This window comes from Culex quinquefasciatus, chromosome 1, assembly GCF_015732765.1.
Source record: "Culex quinquefasciatus strain JHB chromosome 1, VPISU_Cqui_1.0_pri_paternal, whole genome shotgun sequence".
In the NCBI taxonomy this organism is placed as follows: Eukaryota; Metazoa; Arthropoda; class Insecta; order Diptera; family Culicidae; genus Culex; species Culex quinquefasciatus.
The window spans coordinates 4,906,889-4,926,666 of NC_051861.1; the positions used below are offsets into that span (position 1 = coordinate 4,906,889).

At 38.5% G+C, this 19,778-nt stretch overlaps 1 protein-coding gene across 1 annotated transcript in view; it reads right to left on the minus strand.

Annotated features, from left to right (window-relative positions):
* Window positions 1–1,399: 1,399 nt before the first annotated feature.
* LOC6032712 (high-affinity choline transporter 1) overlaps window positions 1,400–19,778 on the minus strand; it is a 39,488-nt gene continuing 21,109 nt past the window's right edge. The window contains 10 exon segments of the mRNA XM_038255197.1: window positions 1,400–4,265; window positions 7,061–7,172; window positions 7,250–7,479; window positions 11,716–11,758; window positions 12,372–12,693; window positions 12,754–12,883; window positions 12,964–13,298; window positions 13,301–13,417; window positions 13,663–13,770; window positions 14,396–14,953. Of these exon segments, the coding sequence (XP_038111125.1) occupies window positions 3,984–4,265; window positions 7,061–7,172; window positions 7,250–7,479; window positions 11,716–11,758; window positions 12,372–12,693; window positions 12,754–12,883; window positions 12,964–13,298; window positions 13,301–13,417; window positions 13,663–13,770; window positions 14,396–14,561 (1,845 nt within the window). The 5' untranslated portion in view covers window positions 14,562–14,953 and the 3' untranslated portion in view covers window positions 1,400–3,983.

A 19,778-nucleotide genomic window follows, 5' to 3' on the forward strand; every position in this document is an offset into this window, starting at 1 on the left:
CAATTGGTATTGATGACGCGTTGGAACATACACGAAAATTGTCCAACTGCAAAGACGACACGATGATTTCACTACTGCTTGGCAGTAAAGCTGACAACAGATGTCAGTAGCTCGGTCACCAGAGAATGTCAGCGGAGTTTGGTTTGAGTTAAATAACAAGTAAGAAAAAGTTTTCAGAACAAGATTAATATGACAACAGAGCCACCATGTTTTTTGTGTGGAAAGACGACATCGTTCTTAACTTGATGGATCAAGTGCAATCGTGACGGTATTAAACAATAGAAGATGTTATCTCCAGTCTTAGGCGCGTCTAACAATGACTACTCAATCTAAATGAGAACACCCGATAAGGATCTGGCGAGGTTCACGACGGGGTCGAGTTTTGTGGTTTACGCTTTCAGAAATCTAGTGTGAGAATAACTTACAACTTCGCCATCTGAAGTCTTAATTGAGGTTGGGCAATACAGCTGGAAACTAGAAACCTCTTTAGTTGTACTGATTTCCTCTCATGAAATTTGACTCCGACTCCAGTAGTTGGTGACTATGTTAACGCGTCGTTTACCGTCAGATGTCTTGCCGAAAAAAAGATTATAATTTTTGTAGAGTGAGTTAAAACAAGGTGGCCATTAACTCTGAGTGTGGATGCGATTGTATCTTTGGCTCGTTTCACGCGCATTCACTTTTCACTGGAGACGCGCGAGCGATCATCGCAGCAGCCCTTGCCGACGACACCCTCTCGGTGGTACGGCTTACTACGATGCTGCCTTGGATCGTAGCATAAGACGATTCATTCATGATCGGCGACGACGTTGGATCTTACTATGGTATGTGATCCTATATTAAACATGTAGTTTTTAACTTCTTTTTCCACGTATTTAGCAACACTATAATTGTTCTGAAGCCAGTGATGCCAGTTTTTAGTATTTTCTTTAGTCCTACTTATGCCCAAAATAGCGTCACCTGACCAGGAGTGCGCGAACTTTAACATTGGCGCATTCGCGCTCATCGTTTTGTCTTGCAATTTGCTGTTTTTTTTTGTGTTCTTCGCAATTTTTTTTTTTGCTTCTCGTTCGCAAACTGGCCTCAAACTTGGCCGTGCCAGAGGGCCATGCGCCCGGCTTAGTAGGCGTGGGGATGAACTTTACAGTGACATGGGCCGAAAACCGTCCGTCCGAGCGAGTCACGACGACGTAACGTAACGACAGTTATGTGGCGGGTTCAAATTATGCAACGGATCGCGATAGCCGAGCGACAACTAATGGGTCACTTTCAACCCTACCGGGAGTCTTTCTTTGAGGCAAATGGACCAAGATAACAGTGAACGTCGAAGGTTATAATGCTGGAATAAAGTTTTCAAACATAATTTGTCATCAATTACAGAAAAAAAACTCATGTTTTGATTTATATAGTCATATATGTTTTATTCCTGTCTCATTAAATACTTTTAACAACAATTTATTTTCTATTTTTTCAAGTCCTATTATAGTTGATATGTATCTGTTTATTTCATTTTCATCATTGTGGGCCTTTTTGGTTTTGCTACCCATTTTCCTAACGTGAGTTCTTATGTATGTGCCTGTTTAGTGTGTTCAGATATGTATATTTTCCATTGTTCTTAGCACAATTTTGTCCCGCTCTCAAATGTGTTTAATCCCACTTTGATATGTATGATTTCGCTTCTTCAAAGCCCACATCTCTTCACGATTGACGTTTCGTTTCTCTGCTAAATGCCGAACTACGTTCGGAAGCAAACTGATTAATCTCATTCCGATGGAGTGTGTGTTTTTTTGGTAATGTTACACATTCTTTCAATTTAAACTTGAAACGCCGACACAATAATACTACAGGGTTTGTTTTAGCTCTGTATTTTGCGGTCCGCCCAACACTACTTTGTGTATATATACCTAGATGTATAATTACAATATTGTTTTGTTTTTTTTTTCTTTATCTCATTTTAATTAGTTTTTGTTCCGTTCCGGAAACGCTTCGGTATGCTTCTATTGGTTGCTTCTTTTCGGCTTAATTTACACAAATTTCTTTTCTTGCTTTCTCTTTTTATCGATTTGATCCAGCTTATTTACCATTTCATTACTAATATTTTTTTGGTTTATAGCTTTGTTCTTTTTGGTTTGTATATATATTCATAGTGGTATGATTTCTCCTTCTTCTTGATCTAATAACGTCATCTTACTTATGTTTTTCTTTGCGTGTATGTGTCAGGTTAGGGTGTTTTTGTTTTGTGTATAATAGTATAGAGTAACACTTTAGTAACAACAGTATGATGATATGTGGGTTGAGTATGCGTTGGTAGTTTCTTCCCACAATGAATGCACATTTTGTTTGAGGGTGTATGCGTGTGGGTGCGTTCTGTGCGATGGTACACGGTTAGATGAGAAACAACAACAGGGTGGTTCAATGAAAGGAATGAGTGTTTTTCTCGTTCTGATGGGATTTGTTTTTTTGTGTATACATTGTTTTAAAATAATCTAAATTAATATTAATTATTAAGTGCGGACCACTGACTAAATTTGAGTTAACAATTATATAACAAAAAAAATAGGTCAATTAGCTATGCATTCAAATGTAAGTAAATTTAGAAACTGGTTTACACGACAGAAACTCTAAACATTTTACCAGAAAATACTAAAACAATAAAGGCAATGGTCATTTTGTTGAACAAGTTTTGACAGTTACGTGCGTTAGTAAAACATTTATGATGACAAATTTTTAATTTTCATGTTTTTTTTTTCTTCTGGAAGGACACCATTGATATGTATTAGGTTTCACTTAGTTCCGTCTCTGGTTCTGATTCATATTAATCGTAGTAATTGCCACTGTTTCGTTTTAATAATGTTCAGTTTTGCTTTAATATATAACACCTACATGTTGTGTTGAGTATACCCCTCATCACTATACAATTAAATGGCTACCCCAAATGTTTTGCTTTAAATGGATACTTGTTACATAGTCAGTTCTATTTACTCAACTCGTTTATCCATACAAGCGATACACTCATCTGTTTTTCTGCTCTTTATTCTAAAATTTCGATTACAGCAACAGAAAAGTTTAACACATCAGGAAAGTACAACACAAAGTTCATAATCAAAAACTCAACTCGACAACAGTGTTCTTCTCCACCTTCCCTTTAAACAGTTGTTTTTTTTTTTTTTCACTAGTTTCTAGCACCTTTGTCTGATTTTGAGATATATGAATATTTCATTCTCGTTCGCCTCTGCACTCTTGTTCACAACAGTTTTGTCATTTTTTAAAGCTTCTGCGCAAAACATGGAAATAAACTCTTCTCCTAGCCTGTTGGGAACCATAACTGGCAACAACCTCTCTCTCGATAAACACTTCGACAAATGGGAAACTTTTTGCTTAAACGTGCTTAAAAGTAATAATGCTGTGTCTAAAACAAATGCGTTTTTTTATAAACTCTTCGTTAAACGATAAATTTGTACAATTGGTTATCGATTTTCCTGCAGTTTGAAAGTAACACTTTGAATTGAGTAGCTTAGAAGATGAACAACTTAACAAACTTAATTTTAACCTCTCTCTCATCCCGATCCCATTCCTTCATTGTAAGTTTAAAAACCAACTAATAAAATATCTCTACTCTAAAATTGCTGCGTTTCTGCGTAAGTTTATGTGATATGTTTTCCCTTTAATCTTTCCCTTCTTTTTGGTTTAAAATCTAGTTTGATATGTTTTTGTTGCTTCTTAGTCCAAACTAAACACTAAAGCTGTTTTATACTTTGATAATATACGCTTTGATATGTATCGTTTTCCTCCGGAAACCCGTTCCGACCACACACTCTTCCGCTTCCACTTCCGGTGCAAATAAAGTAAGATCGGTTGCCTTTATGTGAGTATGACTGTGTGTGTGTGTGACTTTTGCGTGTCAATAATACTCTTCATGTAGTTCCGCTTCCCCCTCCACCGCCTTACCACTGGCCACCATCGGCCGCCGCGTTCCCCCGATTTCAGAACGCCGTGTGGCCCTGCGATCCGCCCCCGGGAAGAACCCCGCTGGACGCGCCCCCACCCCCAGTTCCGCCCACGACCGGCGAAAGTGCCCCAAAGGCTTCGTCCTGGAGCCGCTGGTGGTGCTGCTGCATCTGGCGCTTCGCCTCCGCCACCGGCAGATCGTCGTCCGGTTCCAGGGCCGGATTGATGCGCCCGTTGCGCTCGTCCTTGCCGACCATCGTCGAGGAGGCGGCCGCGCCGTACATCCGCGTCATGCCGCCACCGGCCATCACCGAGAGCTGTGGGAGGGGAAAATATTGATTTAGAATTTTTTTCTTTGTTTTTTAAATTTTTATGTAATTTTTTTTTTTTGTTTAATTCATCAATTCCGATTGTAATTAACATTAAACATTAAACGCCCTTTGGACACTTAAATATTTCATAAAATCATAAATAATTTTAAACTTATCATTCTAAAAAAAAATCAATACCGAATTAAATGTCCGAATTCTCGTCAAAAGTTTAACTTTTTTGCAAAATACGTTAAATTTCACAAAATACCGTATATTTTCGAAAATATTCCAATTTTGATAATTTGCAATATGGGTATCAGACGAAGCGTATTTTTTATGAATTTTCACTTAGTTAGAGGATGAGTCTTTACAAAAAAAACTCTAGTAAAGTGAATATTCCTACAAGATTTCACTTCGCACATGGGTATCAGCCCTCTAGTGCGTCCATCCCGGGAATTCCCGGGACAAAAATCCCGGGATTTTTCCAAAACCGGGAATTCCCGAATCCCGGGATTTTTTTAATTTTGTCCCGGGAATTCCCGAAATTGAAAACAAATCAAATTTTGGTTTGGAAATTCAGATTTGGTTGTGGAAATAGATGAATAGTTTAATACTTATTACTCGATAAGAATTTTAAAGCATTCATAATTGTATTCGGCATGTATCAGCATTAATTTGGCTTGTTAGGGAAAATTGCTGAAAATTTTGTTTACAGATTGCGCTTTCAATATTTTCTATTAAATTTTATTTAGTTAAAAAAGTAAGGAATTTAGACTGCTGTTTCAGCCATTTTTTACATAATGTTCTGATTGTTTTGATTGATTTTAGTTACAACAGGAATATTACAAAACAATTAGTACACCGATTTCCAAATTTATTGCTCTAAAATCTCCTGTATCTATTCAGACTGCAGTCCCGATTACCTCCAGTTGGCGGTTGTGACTTAGGGATAATTTTTAAAATATGTTTTAATATAAAACATAAAATTCTAAACTTATCTAAAGTGTTGTTGTTTTAGATAGTTTCAATGAAATTGTTTAAGCTTTAAACATGACTAATGTTATATAAATAACGTTATATAAATAGCGATTTTTAATGTATTTTAAGCTATCTTAAAAACTGCTGTATTTTTTATGGGTATCATGTTGCAAATTATAAAAAAATAGTTTTTTTTTGCAAAAAAGGTGTTTTGTTAAAATTTTAGTGTTTTACAAAAAAAATCTGATAAAGTGAAAATGCCTTTAAAATCTGGCTTTGTTTGATACCCATGTTGCAAAACATGAAATTTTGAGTATTTTTTAAAAATTACGGTATTTTGTGAAAATTTTAGTACCGTCATCAGGGTGACATTGGGTCTGGAAGGGTGAGATTGGGTTATACAAATTTCAGCATTTCCGTATGACCCACTCACTCACCCCTCGGACCCAATGTCACCTTTCATGACGATATTTCACAAAATATCACAAATTATGACAATTTTAGATTTTTACAAAAAAAAATCAGATAAAGTGAAAATGCATATAAAATGTTGCTTCGTTTGATACCCATATTGCAATTATATTTTTTTCAGTATTTTCGAAAAATACTGTACATTTTGAAAATATTAGTATTTTACGTTAAAATATTTAATTAAGTGAAAATGCAATTAAAAATTTCACTTGTTTTGATACCCATATTGCAAATTATGAAAATTTGAGTGTTTTCGAGAAAAATACGGCATTTTGTGAAAATGTTTAGTATCTTTCAAAAAATGGTCTTTACTCTTTAATGAAAAGCAATAGAATTTTATTTGTTTTAAAGAAAAAAAATAATCGGTATCTTTATTCATTTTACTATTTTTTTCTCGGATATCAAAAAAACAGTTTTCTGCGCACTTGGTAGGGGAAATTCTCGTATGTTTGGCAGGTTAAGCACTCGCTCCTAACTCCATCCGATTAGGTGATTTTAACTATTTAAAAGACTTTTGTTGTAAAACTGTTTATATAAACTTGCTTGCTCACTTTCTATTGAACTATTTATCACTCGATTTCAGTTCAGAAACGCGTTTTATGAGCTGTAATTGAACGTCAAAGTGCTGTTACGGCAACATTAGAGGCACGCTGGAGTTAGATGCTGTTCCCCTACTCAAAGAGTTTGGTAAATTAGATGAAAATGTTTCCTGATCTTTCATGCGACCCAATTTTTGTTCGGAGTGAGAAAGGAGCCAACCACATAGGTGGATTTAGTTGATTTTGTATTTCAATCATTTTTGCCTTCCTCACCTCACTGAGACAAAGCTATAAAATCACTCGAAAAATGAACTTCTTAAATACGACGCCTAGGTATACCTTCACGTATACCTATCGACTCAGAATAAAATTCTGAACAAATGTCTGTGGGGATGTGTGTAGACATGATTTTTTTTCCTCACGATTATCTCAGAACTTATTCTGTTCGTTGTGGGGTCCCCTATGATCCTATTAAATTGTATTCTGTTTAGTTAAGTATTTAAAAAGTTATGCCAAGAAAAAGATTTTTGTAGATACAAAAAAGGGTGATTTTTTGCCTAACCTCAAAAGGCCGGATCTTTTTGTTTAAGTGCGAGGGTCGCGCCAGATGCGAAACGCCCGGTTGTAGCTTCAAATGAGAGTCTGCATGTTTTCTGGAAAAGTCTGTATCAGGTATATATTTTTTTCATAAACTTATTTTCATTATTACTTTGTTAATGTGAGGAAGGCACCACCCACCTAATGGTGGATTAAGAAACGTTTTTATTCTTAACTCAATCCAAATATCCGGAAATGTCATGCTATCAAACCTACCTGTTCACCCGAGTCCGACGGTTCTCCAACGCGGTGCAGCTCCTCCGGAATGTTGACAACGCAGCGGAAGTAGTCGTAATTGGGCGCCAACCGTCCCGTTTCAAAGACCCATCTGAGATTTTTTTTTTAAATAATCACAAATTATTTTTCAATAAAAAAAAATCAATTTAAAAGAAATCAATGACTCACTTGGTCCACCAGGACACCCCGACCAGCGTGACCAAGCTCATGATCATGGCCATCGTCCGGAACGGGAACATCTGCGTTGCGGTTTCCTCGACGTAGCCCGGATAGTGGATCAGGGCCGGCAGCCCGAGCATGGCCTCCCCGCCGGACAGCCGCACCATAAAGGCGATTATGTACGCCGACAGGCTGCCGTAAGTGTTGCAGTGCTTCTTGAAGTGGACCACCATCAGGAGCTGGAAGGAGTCGTGGAAGGGAGGGAAAGGCGTCGTTTTAGGCAATCACGTTACAAGGTAGCCGCCTCCCTTTTGCAACCACTCGATGATGATGTAACCAAGAACAGAAGACGGAAATTTCCCCACCACCCCCAACAAGAACGAGTGGAAAATCGAAGGAACAATGAAGAGTGATGATATAAATCGAGGTTTTATCTCTAGCTGAAATATATATAGTTCAGCTACTAGAAAAAAGGGAGGTTTCATGACGTCAGTGCTTTGAATTTCACCCTGTTTTACAACACAGAGAGTGCAGAGGATGGTAATGGTGGGTGAGCAAAAGTGCCTGGAATATTCATCAAGGCCGGAGTTCAATAATTTATCATCGTAATTGCACAATCGTCCTGAATCGCTCAACGGAACTGTCCTCGTCCATCCAGGTTGGTGACGTGACACTATAGTGACAGTGACGTGCACGGTTCCCGAGTGCTGGTCGAGAGACGTGGCTCTCACGTGGCTCAGCATATTTATACACGATGTGTTTGCAATAATTATACCGCTGGGCTTTTGTGTTAATTAACCGGTGGTGTGCATCGAGTGGATTCGTTACTACGTGGTATTGATATCCCAAACGGTTATTAATAAACCAACAAAATGTCATGGGTTGTCATAGTTTGTCCTTTCGCATCTAAAAATAAATATATCTTTAACTCGTAACGGGGTCAGTCGTTTCTGAATGGTTGCGATGTTAACTCATTGGTAGCGAATGGGGTTGGGTTCGATTATCATCTGCTAACAACGAGAAAATTCTGGACTCCTTGAATTCTAAAATGATCCCTGCTGGTTTGCATTGGCATGCAAAAATAATATCAATTTGAATGATTTCACATTAGAAATGAGAACACACGAACAATGGGAACAACAATGCAAATAGTTGTTACAACTCGCATTCAACCATTCACCTTCCCATGAACCGTCCAAATCCAAACGAAATACAAGCTTGAGAATAACGTGGAGAATTTCCCTTATCCTCTTAAAAAAGTGGATCATCAACAATTTCCGTCTTCCAAATCCCCTAGCCTTTTACCCAGGTGTGAACTCAGAAAATGATTACAACTGATTTTTTCAGTATTTTTTGATAAATTTTAATTAAGGAATCAGAAAGATTTTTTTGTGGAATTCACCCAGACCTTTGTAACATTCGAATTATAAGAAATTGGGCATTTTTTTTATGATTTCACCAATTTGAAGGCAATTGGTAATTTATTTTCTGTGTGTAGGAAAATTAGTCCTCCAAATTAAATATTGCGTTTCAACAGCTGAAATGCATTTTATCTTTTTCAAAAATTGCTTCGTTTATGGGCCCAATCCTAAATTGAATCAAAAAGTAATCAAACTTGGCTTCATCAATAAAGTACGTCACGCTAAAATCAGCAAAACTTTCATTATTTAATTTTTTTTCATTCCATTCATTCATTTGAAAACGGGCTGCATTTAAGAAATGTATAAACCATTTTATACTAAGAACATTTTAAAATTTCTAAACTTTGTTAGTAGAACAAACTTGGTAAATCTATATTTTTTGGTTTGTTTACATGGCAATAAATAAAAAAAAATAAAATAAAATTTCATTTGTTATTTGCATGAATAAATATCAAGCAAAATAATTTGAGTCACAAAACGAGTTCATTTTTTTGTTGTCTATTGAATTAAGATAATTATAAATAGATTGATATGAGCAATTCTCTACAAAATCGGTCTTTTTTCTTAAATTTTAATTTTTATATTTTTTAATCCGACTGAAACTTTTTTGGTGCCATCGGTATGCCCAAAGAAACCATTTTGCATCATTAGTTTGTCCATATAATTTTCCATACAAATTTGGCAGCTGGCCATACAAAAATGATGTAATCTGTATCTTTTGAAGGATTTTTTTGATCGATTTGGTGTCTTCGGCAAAGTTGTAGGTATGGATATGGACTACACTGAAAAAAAATGATGCACGATAAAAAAAATTTGGTGATTTTTTATTTAACTTTTTGTCACTTAAACTTGATTTGCAAAAAACACTATTTTTTTTTTTATATGTTTTAAAGGACATCAATTGCCAACTTTTCAGAAATGTCCAGGTTGTGCAAAAAAGCTTTGAGCGAGTTATGAATTTTTGAATCAATACTGTTTTTTTCAAAAAATCGAAAAATTGATCGCACAAATTTTTCAACTTCATTTTTCGATGTAAAATCAAATTTGTAATCAAAAAGTACTCTAGTTAGAAGACTTTTTTGAAAATAGTCGCAGTTTTTCATTTTTTTAAATTAGTGCACATGTTTGCCAACTTTTGAAAAAAATATTTTTGAAAAGCTGAGAAAATTCTCTATATTTGGCATTTTTGAACTTTGTTGATACGACCCTTAGTTGCTGAGATATTGCCGTAATGAGCGTAATATTGAATGTTTGGCCCTTTTGAAATGTTAGTCTTGGTTTACAAATTTTGAAAATATTTTTTTCGAAAAGATCGGAAAATTTCACAAATGTTTCATATTTTAACATTGAAAATCGGACCATTAGTTGCTGAGAGATATCGACATTAGAAAATGGTGGGTTGTTTGGGTGGGACTAAGAAAACATCAATTTTCCAGTTTTTAAACCTTTGCATGGCAATATCTCAGCAACTAAGGGTCGTATCAACAAAGTTCAAAAATGTCAAATATAGAGAATTTTCTCAGCTTTTCAAAAATATTTTTTTCAGAAGTGGGCAAACAAGTGCATTAGTTTAAAAAAATGGAAAACTGCGACTATTTTCAAAAAATACCAAAAATATAACTTGAAAACGGTGCACTATATGAAAAATTCACTAAAGTTCTTTTTGATTGCAAATTTGATTTCACATCGAAAAATAAAGTTGAAAATTTTTTGCGACCAATATTTCGATTTTTTGAAAAAATCAGTATTGATTCGAAAATTCATAACTCAGTCAAAATTTTTTTGCCCATTCTGGAAATTTCTGAAAAGTTGGCATTTTATGTCCCCTAAAACATATCAAAAAATAAAAAAATAGTGTTTTTTTGCAAATCAAGTTTTAATGACAAAAAGTTAAATTAAAAATCACCAATTTTTTTACCGTGTATCATTTTTTTTTCGGTGTAGTCCTTATCCATACCTACAACTTTGCCGAACTATCTTCCTTCAAAAGATACAGATTTTTGAATTTTCATACATCATTTTTGTATGGGCAGCTGCCAAATTTGTATGGAAAATTATATGGACAAACTAATGATGCAAAATGGTTTCTTTGGGCATACCGAAGGCACCAAAAAAGTTTCAGCCGGATTAAAAAATACAAAAAACAAGTCTATTATCTCCTCCAATCGAGTTCGACAACTCGTCAAAGCCTTTTCAAGCCTGTCCTTCAGAAAGCTGCGAGAATAAAACACAATCCTGCACCGATTCACCTCAAAGCCACATACACACAAAAAAACACAACCCTCGAAAACTGCTCTTGAGCACGTGGTTCAGATGAAAATTCGAAAAGCTCAACTCTCGTGAGTGTGTGTGTGTGTGTGTGTGTGTATCAAAAAATCAAGTGGGTGGAGAAAAGTCGGCCCACCGCGCCGCGCCGCCTGCTTCGTCAAGAGCCCACTTGTGATGACTTTTCTTTCATTTCGCAGAATTGAGTGGAAACATTTCAGCTGAAACATGAAATTTGAGTCGCTTCGAGGAAGGATACGGTGGGGCAGGGGGGGATGAAAAATTAAATTAAGGTACAACTTTCGGCTGCTGTTTACATTTGATCCGTAAGTTTTCAGTTGGAGGGGCTTGAGCTTTTTTTTTGCGATATGCACATGATCTTGAGTACCTTTGGGGCTCAGAAACGACCCTTTTTTTCGAAGATGAAATAAACAAGTCAGCGAAAGATAAACAAAGTAGTCTGTGGGAAATAAATTACAGCCAGACCTTGCTGGTAGCCTTCTTTGGAGAGAAAGAGTCCTCGTCGATAATACTCGCCTTTTCATGGCTTGCTACTTTGGGTGGAAGGAAATTTGGACAAACAAACAAAAAGTGCAGGTAATGAAATTTGATGGTCGCTAGGACTGAAAGGACGATAAAATGAATATAATACAAGTCAATTACAGGAAAACGTGGAAAGAGCAACGAAAAGTGGAACGAGGTTCCTTTTTTTGTGCTTCGTGGTTAGATATGTAAAACGGCCATTGTCCCTCAATAATAGTACATATATACGATTTGCTCAGGACTTACCTGTGGGAATAAAATGCAGTACACCAAATCGGAACACATGGACCTGGGTGGGGAGTATAAAAATAGATTTTAATTAAATCAAACTAAACTCGTCGAAACAAACGAATCCAAACGCCCTGACGTCAAGATCACTGCTTCAATTATCACCCCATATTTGCCAAGGCTTTCGCGTGTGCAATTTTCACCAAATGAAACATTCACCTCTGAGAGAAAATAAAAAGCAACGACTGTTACGGTTTATCTTTCCTAATCTAATGGATCACCCGCCCGGAGGTACCCACCCGATGGCAGCGTTGAGCAGTATTTTTTCATCATTTTGTGCAAAGTTTTTGGGGTTTTTAGCTGGAGCTTTTTAACACCCACGCTCCATTGGCGTTAATGGATAGGGACTTGACATGTTGGGAACATTTCTATGGAGCAGCTTGAATTGAGAGGTTTTCAGTTCTAACCGGATTTCACTTAACTTTAAAATTTTTGTGTAAAATTTACCCAAATTTGCCTTCGGTCCCAGACAAACAGAAGTAAATCTCAATTTTAAATCAAACAATCAGAAACGGTCAATTTGAATGAAACTAATCACGGGAATTTGAATTCACCACTCACACACTACACTACATTTCGTGTTTGTCTGGGCGTTGACCCGAATAAAAACTCACCACAGCCCGTAGATCGATGGTATTGTGAGGGCCATAATCGTCGACAGGATTCCCACCACCAGAATCGACACCCGCATCACCCAGATGATCTCCATCTCGGAGGCGCGCTGCCGGAAGATCAACCGGTACACGTTCCGGGCAAACATGGACGATGCCGACAGCACGGACGAATCGGCCGAGCTCATGACTGCGGCTGAAACCGCACCCAGCCCAAAGAACGACACAAAGTCCGGCGTCAGATACTGCAGCACCATCGGCAGAATCATGCTGGTTTCCTGCGTGGTCAGTGGCCACGGACCTTTATAGTCGGTTTCGTTCCAGGCTGGAATCAACGAAGAATCGTGAGGTATTTGGAAACCCTGGAAGACCCTTTTCTACTCACCAGTTGCCTTCGCGATTGCTCCGATCATAACCGGAGGGATTGCCATCAGGATGCAGCCGAATGCGGCCACGTACGACAGGACCTGGGCCCGGCCAGCGGTCTTGCTGGACAGTACCCGTTGGAAGTACACCTGTGGTAAAGATATAGTTAGTCTTGCATGCAAAAACTAATCTGTTTAAAAACTAGATGGCGTTGTGCTCCAAATCTTACCTGCCACGGAATTCCACCGAAAATCAGCAGCAGACCGTAGTCGAGGTAATACCAGTGGTAGCCCTCGCCGATCTCGCCGATCCAGTCGACGTCCATCGACGACAGACTTTTCACGTGGTCGTTGGTCCACGCGAACGGGATGCACATCCACAGCCCGATAAAGATGCAGAACAGCTGGATGACGTCGGTGTACGCCACCGAGTACAACCCTCCGAAGAGGGTGTAAAACACGGCGATGCACGCCGACAGGATCACCGACGTTTCCTGCTCCATGTCGATGATGACGGACAGGGTGGCGCCGAGCGCGGCCAGGATACCGGCGGCCCAGAACACCTCCCGCACAGGGCCGGCAGGAACAGCAGTCCACCCATGCGCTCCCCAAAGCTGTCCTGCAGCGGGTCCAGCATGGTGATGTAACCCTGTTTGCGCATCGGATTCGCGAAGAAGATTCCGCCTGCGAAGTACCATTTGTTACACTAGGGAACATGACCTAAATTTCTTTGTTTGCACATTTTGAACTTGAACAAGCAGACGTAAATCACTTTTCAAATCTATAAAATAACGAAGAATTGGAAACTCACCACTCAACAGTTGCTTGAAACGTTCACAACTAGATGGCTCTGAGTAGTGAAAATCTTAAATTATTTACGTCTGCTTGTCTGTGTTTAGTCTATTTAACCTGTGCCTCGAAAAACTCACCAAACACCAAGCTGAGCGCATATCCGAACGGTGCCTGACACCAGACCAGCCCGGATGTGTAGATTGCTTCCGCCGTTCCGTTGATGTAGCCACCGCCAACCCACGTAGCTGATGGGTGTGTGTGTGACACGTGAGGATAAAATATAGGATGATAACAAACAGTGGTGAAAAACGATGCAAACTCGAAAAGTGTAAGGCACAGGCATTCATTTGCGGAAAATTTGCCACAAAATATCTGGAACGTGCCTTCTGGGGGATTTGTTCAACCCAACTGACGGAGGGTTCTTCTACGTTAGATGAATGGCGTCTACTACGGTAAACCGCAACCACATTTGCTTTGAGGGGGAAACACAGTCGAGAACAAATGAGTATCAATTATTTTGTCGAGTGCAGATTCCGAACAGGAATCGAATTTCTTAATTTAGTTCAAAATGTGTTGCAGAATGTGGGTTTCCCCTCATTTTAACCCACAAATTAGCCTTTCTGCGTTAGCGTTCACAGCTGTCAATGTTTCAAACTACCCAGTTGTAAAAGGGCAGAACCTAAAATCGAGCTGTTTCTATACAAAGTAGGCAACATGAGTTAAACTTTCTGAATTGCTGAAGATTACCATGGCACTTTGATTTAACTCCATGTTGTAAATTTTCCGTATTCCAGTAAACGACCTTCCTGAATGACTTCCGGCTCCAATCCAGAAACCCGAAATACACTAATTAGCACCTCCCAAACTCACCTGTCATCGTGAAGATGCCGACAAACAGCCCGATCGATCGGCCCGCCAGCATGACCTCCTCCTCGGAGTCATTTCCGGCCTCCTTCTTCCGGCCCGCCCAGATGCCGACGGCCAAAATCAGCACGTAGAACAGCACGATGCTGATGACACCGGCGATGTTGATCATTTTGCTGTGATGATGATCAGCAGTAGTTAGTTTGGTTCAGGTGCTCTCCTCTTTTCGCGGGGATCGTTTGTGCAAACTTTGTAACGTTTTGTACGGTGCTCGTAAAATAAGCTGAAAGCTTGATATTTCACACGACGACGAAGAGGATGGGGTGAGATAATGAGGATGGGCTTTTTTTTACGACGCGAGATTTGTCACCGGACTTTATGCGACGATACACTCTATTCTACGCACAACACACCGTACGACTCATTGGCTTTATTGTTTCGTTTATTGTGCTGAGGGAAATGTGGAAAATGGGAGTGGAAAAGGGGCCAGCCCCTGGGGCAAGTATGTGAGAAATGGAGGTGAATTCGTAGCTTGGTTTTTTTTTTGTCGGAAATGGAGCAATGCTGAAAGGAAATAACAGAAATAACGAATTAGATGATTGTAATATGAATGAAAGAATTTAAATCTCATTCGAAATAAAAATATAATCTAGCGTAGACAAAGAGTTTTCAGCTGTTCTAACTGACAATTTCTCTTTTATTCAGTTTTATTTTCTTAGTGTGCTTTTTTTTACTTTTTTGTCTGACTAACTGGTCACAACGCTTGCTTAGGGCGTATCCTAGACCTTGAACGTTCCCAAAAATCCTCCAACTTCAAGCGAAACTTATTTGAGGATATCGTGGAGATTTTCCCTTATCCTCTTAAAAAGTGGATCATTACCACTTCCTATCTTGTAAATTTCTTTCCTTGTCCCAAGTCTACGGTGTAGATGGCAATAAGGTTTTCTAGTCAGAAATTTACCAACACATTCAAAGTAGGGGAAATTCTCGTATGTTTGGCAGGTTAAGCACTCGCTCCTAACTCCATCCAATATGCTGATTTTCACTATTTAAACAACTAATTTTGCAAAACTTTTGGTAGAAACTTGCTTGCTCACTTTTTATTGAGCTATTTATCACTCGAGTTCAGTTGAAAACGCTTTTAATTAGCTTTAATTGAATGTCAAAGTTCTGACCTGCCAACATTAGAGGCACGCTGGAATTAGATGCTGTTCCCCTACGTTTACATGACAGCTGGACGTTTGTTTGCATCAGGTTTCCTATCTCTTTCTAGCAAAAAAAAAATTGTCAGGCGACTTCTAGCTGGTTTTTTTTTGACTGACTGCCCTATATGTCAGCCAACATACTTCGCAGGGCTGTGACAGCTACAGCTCGATCATTGTTTGCATCAGGACACTGTGACGAGGAGTTCGTCATTTTTGAGTTAAATTATATTTTTTTCACTGGGCCTAGAAAGCCTTATGGAGGACTGTCATGGTGTGGAGGATCCGATATAAATATAAGGCTTTCTAGGCCCAGTGAAAAAAATATAATTTAACTCAAAAATGACGAACTCCTCGTCACAGTGTCCTGATGCAAACAATGATCGAGCTGTAGCTGTCACAGCCTTGCAAAGTATGTTGGCTGACATATCGGGCAGTCAGTCAAATAAACCAGCTAGAAGTCGCTAGACAAAAAAAATTGTTAGAAAGAGATAGGAAACCTGATGCAAACAAACGTCCAGCTGTCATGTAAACATACTTTGAATGTGTTGGTAAATTTCTGACTAGAAAGCCTTATATGGCGAAATCCAGTCTGCAATCCGCTAGAAATCACCGTCTCTAAGCGAAGCACTTCTTTAATTGTAATTATGCTTTTTACTACACATTTGCATACTTTTTTCAATATTCCAATCGCAAATTATAACAAAATTTCTCAGAATGATTTTGTACGCCCTGATGTTTTGAGAAATGTTTTAAGTGGTATACAAATTTGCTCACTCCACAACAATGTGAAAGACAATTTAGAATGCAGTACCACGTACGACAAACGAGACTAACTTTTTTTTTCAACTGTAGAGTTATGTGGTCGTGCATGTCAATGGCAGTAGGTAGATATTCGGTTTTGGTTGATAAACCACATTGACGTTCTGCGGTCGCAAAATTGGACTCCTTTTTTGGAAGGAGGTAGGACTTTGCCGGATGTTGAATTTTGTCGTTTCAGGATGTAACTTTTTGTGGGTTTTATTTGGAAAGTTTGTCGAACATGACTACAAAGCTGCCATACAGGTAATAAAGAATCTTTGGAAATTAAAAAAAACCAGCTCAGCATCACTTCAAAACGAAATAATTCGCAATCATCGTTTTTTCCGGTTTTCGAGATGATAATTGCTTCATCTGTAGAAAATAACACAAGAAACGAAAGTGAAACTATAGGTGTGTCACGTACAAACCAGTAACTCCCTTTGGAGAGTGTGATAATGGACCAGGAACAGAGCAAAATACAAAAAAAAAGATATCCCTGTAAAAAATCGGGGTTTTGTTTAATTTTAAATAAAAAAAAGTTTGTTAATATTTTGTGAAATAAAGTTGCGTCAAATTGTCTGTGGTTCCGAGCATTCAATCCCGGTATTCTGCTGCTATTATGCCATCCTATCCCTAAAGCTTTTGTGTTTTGAAGACTTTCAGCGCTGAATTTTTTTTTTTGAATTAAATATACTTTATTGAATCTTTCTTATAATAATTACATTTGGTTTACATAATAAGTGGTCAGCTGTGGCTCTTCAGCTTTAGTTCGCTTTTCGTGATTTAAACACTGTTCATTTTTATAACTTTAAAAGTATATGATTTATCATTTTTGTAACACTAGGTACAATGAGGAAAAAAAATGTTAAGAAAACATAACCTAACCTAAAACTAACTTAATCTTACCATAAACTAAACCAATCCTTGAATCAAGGGGTATTCAGATATAGCACATTTTTCCCTGAATTTCAAACATTTTTCTTGAATCTTCTGATCCAACATTTTTACTTCTGCTAATTCATGAACCTCACTTGATCTTGTCCAGCCAGGAACATTCAAAACCATTTTGAGTACCTTGTTTTGGACACGCTGGAGCTTCAATTTATGAGTTCTAGCGCAACACTCCCAAACAGGTACTGCATACTCAATAACGGGGTAAATTATTTGTTTGTAAACTGCTAGCTTATTTTTCAAAGATAGCTTTGATTTTCTGTTAATTAAAGGATACAAACACCTGATGAGAATGCTGCACTTGTTCAATATTTTATCTACATGCTGCCGAAACAATAGTTTCGAGTCAAGTATGAGACCTAAATAGACAACTTCCTTTGACCAGGGTATCGAAACATCATTCATTTTAATCAAAACATCATCCTTTGGGACAAATCTGGCCGATTTGGAAAGTGGAAAAATGATGGTTTGAGTTTTGGCTGCATTTATGCGAATTTTCCAGTCGCCAAAGTATTCGGAAAGAACGTCAAGACCCTTCTGAAGACGGCCAACTAAATATCTGGTTATTTTACCCTTATAAATAACGGCAGTGTCATCAGCAAAAAGTGACAACACACCATTACCAGGAAGAGTAGGCAAATCAGATGTAAAAATATTGTACAGAAGTGGGCCAAGAATACTTCCTTGGGGAACCCCAGCATCAATGTTGAATAATCCAGAAGCAATCCCATTCAGAAAAACCTTGAACGATCTCTCCGAAAGATAGTGCTGGATAATTTTGATAAGATACATTGGAAAACCGTATAAATACAGTTTATGTATCAAACCATCATGCCAAACATTGTCAAAAGCCTTCTCAACATCCAACAAAGCCATAGCAGTTGATTTAGACTCAAGCTTGTTCTGCTTGATGATTTTAGTTACTCTCGTAAGCTGATGAGCAGTATTATGTCCCTTTCGGAAGCCAAACTGCTCATTCAAAATTATATTATTATCGTTGGTAAAATCCAAAAGCCTTGAATAGATGACCTTCTCAAAGAGTTTGGACAGACTACTCAAAAGACTAATGGGACGATAACTTGTTGGCGATGTTGGATCTTTTGAGGCTTCAAAATTGGTATGACTTTGCCCAGCTTCCAATTGGTGGGGAAGTAACCAAGTTGCAAACATTTATTGAAAATATTGGCTAGATGTTGAAAGAACTGATCACTCTGTTTTTTCAACACTAGATTAAAATGTTATCAAAGCCTGGAGCTTTCATATTTTCATTTGTTTAACTGCAACTTTGACTTCCTCACCAGAAACATGGGAATCTGCAGGAAATTCAAAGGTAGAGTCATTGATTGTTGAAATACTATTGGCAACTGATGTTTCTTTACGGCTGGTCATGGAAGCGCCAAGATTATGTGAACTAACAAAATGAAGCCCAAGTGCATTTGCCTTTTCCTCGGATGTAATCAAAGGAGAATCCTCAACAATAAGAGGAGGAATAGGCTTTGGTTTGTTTTTAAGAACTTTTGAAAGTTTCCAAAATGGTTTTGAATAATTCCCAAGCTGGCTTACATGTTTTGAAAATTCTTGATTTCTGATATTGTCAAGTCGGTCTTGTATGATTTTGTTCAAATTGTTCACTGAAATCTTTTGTCATAGTCCCCAGTCCGTTGATATTGTCTCCTATAAACATTCCTAAGTCTAATCAAGTGTTTAGTATCTACGTCAATATCAGTTACCTTAAAATTAACAGGAACCTCCCGAACGTTGGCAGCCTCTGCTTGGTTGATAGCCTGCTGGATCACCTCCAGCGAACGATCAATATCGGCAGAAGTTTCCGGGTGTTGATCATAGTCGATGTTGCTGTCGACCACTTGCTGAAACTGCTGCCAGTCAACGTTGTGGTAATCTTTCCGGGTTGGTTGCCGCTGCGGAGTAACGGAAGCTCCAACCTCCACAACCACCGGATAGTGATCAGAACTCAACTCTTCAAACACCTCAGGATGAGCCACGTTCTCAGCCATATTGGTAATGAAGAAGTCGATGATTGAGTGATTCCCAGACCGAGCCACCCTCGTTGGACGATCCGGACTCACAACGTTGTAGTATCCGTTTTGCAGATCGTTGTGCAGAATCACTCCGTTCCGATTCCTCCTGCTGTTGCCCCAAACTTCATGCTTCGCGTTGAGGTCACCAGCGATGATGTACTTTGCGCTCCGCCGTGTCAGCTTCTGGATATCGCTCTTCAGTTTTGCTGCTGAACCATCTCTGGCATTCACCTGACGTGGGCAGTATGCAGCAATGAAGAGTACTGGGCCAACCGAAGTGGGAATTTCCACTCCAACGGCCTCGATGATGTCCAGCTTAAAGTGTGGCAGCCGGCGTGGCTTGAGATCACGATGAACAGCGACAAGCACACCTCCTCCTCCAGAGGTGGTCCTATC